At 41.4% G+C, this 3953-nt stretch overlaps 2 protein-coding genes across 2 annotated transcripts in view; one reads left to right on the top strand and one right to left on the bottom strand.

Moving 5' to 3' along the window:
* LOC132178316 (F-box/LRR-repeat protein 4-like) overlaps positions 1–1318 on the top strand; it is a 3122-nt gene extending 1804 nt beyond the window's left edge. The window contains exon 2 of the mRNA XM_059590763.1: positions 1253–1318. Coding sequence (XP_059446746.1) covers positions 1253–1318 — 66 coding nt within the window. The remainder of the gene's footprint in view (positions 1–1252) is intronic.
* Positions 1319–1349: 31 nt separating this feature from the next.
* On the bottom strand, positions 1350–3337 carry LOC132179857 (ammonium transporter 1 member 1-like). Its single transcript, XM_059592648.1, has one exon. It carries the CDS (start codon positions 3146–3148, stop codon positions 1643–1645), a length of 1506 nt encoding a protein of 501 aa, XP_059448631.1. The 5' UTR covers positions 3149–3337; the 3' UTR covers positions 1350–1642.
* Positions 3338–3953: the final 616 nt, after the last annotated feature.

Here is a 3953-nt window from a genome sequence, read left to right on the forward strand (position 1 = left end):
GCTCCATTTGTTAACCTTTTCTAGATTATTATTATTATTATTATTATTATTATTATTAAATGCTTTAATGTGACTTAGAAATGAAAGTTGTTTTGAGTGTTTTGTGTTGTTTATATTTTTGTTTTAAAAACTGAAAACAAAAAGGCAACATAAAGCACATTAATAAAAATCTGTTTTCCATTATTTCATTCGACAAATAATGGTTTGTTTAGAGGTGTACAAGCGTTAACCACTCTGCGTTAGCGGTTAATAACCACTAACAGTCTTAGGTTTTTTTGGATATATTTATAATGTGTGGAACTTGTATTTGTATTTTCTAATGTTAGTGTTTATTTGGATTTGGTTTTCTATAAGTTGGATTTGAAATGTTGGGGTTTTAAGCAAATCACCCATCTTATACTTGTCTATTAGAACACTTCACGTCTTCCTAGTTGATCACTACAACATCCTAGTTGATTACTTCGCCAAAGTAAAAAATAGGCTAGACCAAATAAAAAATGGTATGGCCGTGGTGCATGGTATATATATTATACACAACCTCTAGTGTTTGGAGAGCGTGTGTGCTTATATATATATATATATATATATATATATATATATATATATATATGCACACCCATATTATTTACAAAAAAAAAATCCAAAATTATTTACATTCAGAAAAGAGGCACAAAGAAGGCCCAAAATACTATTAAAGGCTTATCTATAAAAAGCAATTATTAACCGGCAATTATTGATTTTAATAACTATTAACCATTGGTTATAAAATATTAAAACCAATAAATTTCGATTATTAAAATATAATAATTACTAACCGCCTAAGCAGAACCATTATTAAAATCCAATAACTACAATCACTTGCTAAAAATGAGCAACACAAACTATTTATTTGTGAATCATGCATATTTTTTTTGTTCTTGAAATCAATGGTTTCCCTTAGTTAATTTGGTATTCTTTATATGAATATATGTTTTCCATTAGTTTGTGTCAATAATAAATATCACTTTTTCAAACGGCTTATCACTTATCAGATCCAATTTGATTGCATCACCAAATGGTCCACATTAAATAAATATTCAATAAGCACGCACCCCAAAAATCACGTGGTCGGAATTCCCTAAATTCATATTCATATCATCACTTCTTCCCAAAAACAAAAAAAAAAAAAAAACACTTTGTTAAGGCTCAAAAAAAAAAAAGCCTCAACGTTCATTGCTGGCTTTTATTTTTAATTAGTTGGACAATGATTCAGAAAAGCAGTGACACATCCACATCCCCTGACATTTCGAAAGCTATTTTAACAAAAGCATTTCCATAGAAAAAAAAAAAAAATGGGTGACTCATCCGTATGACGCTGCCAAAATAACCGTAGGCCCATTTTAGCTCCAAACCAAAGTTCTGTTGTATAACACACAAAATTCCCTACCATAAAAAAAATTATATGAAGAAAAATACAAATGCAGCTGCTCCAAGTCTTGATTATCTCTATCATCCATCCATTACTTCCCACCATGCTACGGCAACCCCCCCTAATATTTCTTTTTTTTTTTTTTTTTTTCTTTTACAAAAATATCTTATGCCAACAACAATTACTCATCACGACCCATTTTGAAAAAGCACAGAAAAAACAAATTTCTAAAATCTAAACGGAAGTGGGGGTGGTTGCACGAGGTTCAATTTTCCTCAATTGAATCCCGGGCTTTTGCGAGTCATCGTTGTCATCGTGATAAATGTAAGCGAACCCACCGTGCCGGGTCATATCCATACCCGCCATCTCGTCCTCGGCCGAGATCCGCAAAAGCTTGAGCTTGTGAAGGGCATAGAAGAGAGGACCCATGGTGGCACTGACCCACCCAACGATCACAAGGATCTGGATCACGTGGGCTGCCAGGAGCTTCCCGCCCCCACCCATGAATAACCCGTATGGTCGACCTGGTTTGTCCGGGTACACCTCGTTCACGTACTTCTCGTTGGCGAATAGAGCGGTGAAGATTATCCCCCATGCGCCGCACCCTCCGTGAAGCTGCGCCGCCTCCAATGGGTCGTCGAACTTTAACTTCTCGGCCAACCGGTTGCACGAGATCAAGACCACCGCGGCCACGAAGCCGCAGATGATCGCCGCCCAGGGCTCGACCACGGAGCACCCGGCGGTGATCGCTGCGAACCCGCCGAGCAAGCCGTTGCAGACGTCGGTCACGTTCCAGTGGCCGGAGAGGATTCGCTTGCTGAAGAGAGTGGTGAGAGCGGCGGTGCTCCCGGCGAGAGTCGTGGTCACGGCGGTCCGGCCCACGGCGCTCCATTGGCCGTAGTAGCTACCGGAGCTGTAGTGGTGGAGGATCTTGGTGAAGGAGCCGGGATTGAACCCGTACCAGCCGAACCAGAGGAGGAAAGTGCCGAGGACGACGAGGGATGCGCTGTGGCCGCGGAGCGCGACGGAGCGGCCGGAATGGTCGAACCGGCCGATTCTGGGGCCTTCGATGAGGGCGCCCCATAAACCCGCCATGCCTCCGACCATGTGGACGACGCCGGAGCCAGCAAAGTCGATGACGCCGGAGCCGAACAAAAGATTATCAGTGTTGAACGCGCTGGCCCAGCCGTCGGTGGACCAGAACCAGTGGGAGACAACTGGGTAGACGAAGCCGGTGAGGAAGGAGGAGTATATAAGATAGGCCACGAACTGGGTGCGCTCGGCGATGGAGCCACTGGTGATTCCGGCGGCGGCGATGGCGAAGGCCCACTGGTAGAGAAATGAGCTGTAGTCATAGGACTGCGTCGGGACATCCTTCAGGCCGAAAAAGTGGCGGCCGATGAAACCATTGGAGGGAGTGCCAAAGGCAAAGGCAAAGCCGAATAGATAATAGAAGAGGCCACCGGCGGCGGCATCGAGAACGTTGGTGAGCATGATGTTCATGGTGTTCTTGGCGCGGACGGAGCCGGCGCAAAGCATGGCGAAGCCAAGTTGCATGGAGAAGACGAGGTAGGCGGAGAAGAGGAGGTAGGTGCTGTCGACGGCGTAGGCGGTGTCGGTGAACTTGTCGGAGATGGTGGAGAATTGGGAGCAAAGGTAGGCTGCGGCGGCGGTGGGGTTGGTGGTGTTGGGGCCCAAGAGCTGGGCCAGGTCGTCCGCTGAGCAGCTCAGGGAAGCCATGGATGATGGCTCAGAGAGAGAGAGAGAGAGAGAGAGAGAGGAAGAGTCGTATAGGCGTAGTAGGTGAAGAGGTGTATGGGCTGTTTTTATAGGGGCGAGAAAAAAGCGGAGGGCTATTTATGTAAAGACTTTTCAAACTGTTTCACATTTGTTGTGAGATTCTTAAACACCTCATTTTCGATTCTTGTCCGATTCTTTTTTTTCTTTTTTCTTTTTTTCTTTTAATTGAATTAAATGCATTTGAAAATAATCGAAATTGGTGGTGTTTTATTTCGTTGATTAATTCCCATTTCATTTACCAATAAATATTTCTGTTTTTTTATTTATTGTTGATACATATGTTCATTCTATATATATATATATATGAATTACTGTTTTACTAAAGCAAAAGGAAAGTTGGTTAGATTATGACAAATGACCTCACAAAAAGCATAAATATGTTTACTGCTTTATTAATTAACTTAACTTCTTCTTTTTTTGTTGGTTGTCTCTTTCATTATCGTTTCCCAAATCTCTCTTCCTTTTTATATAATCATCTGACAATTGGTTCAAGAAACCAAACTAGTCTTTTTGAAAAGAAAAGGCTTTTCATCTTCCAAGATTAGCAAAGATTATTTTCTGTAAACAAGTTTTTTCATTCATTGAGCAGCAAGCTTTACGCCTTCCATGCAGATGCAGCGGAAGATCACTCGACTTCACAGAAATAAGTATTCACAGAAGAAATATATAAATATAGCTAGTCAAACTCTTTTTAATTTGACTAATTTTTTTTATTATGTTCAAGTTCAGACGAATGATTTTTATA

Source organism: Corylus avellana, chromosome ca4, assembly GCF_901000735.1.
Source record: "Corylus avellana chromosome ca4, CavTom2PMs-1.0".
In the NCBI taxonomy this organism is placed as follows: Eukaryota; Viridiplantae; Streptophyta; class Magnoliopsida; order Fagales; family Betulaceae; genus Corylus; species Corylus avellana.

Bases quoted from the DNA above. Each gene is read 5' to 3' on its own strand.
- LOC132179857 (XM_059592648.1), bottom strand. From the start codon at position 3,148: ATGGCTTCCCTGAGCTGCTCAGCGGACGACCTGGCCCAGCTCTTGGGC.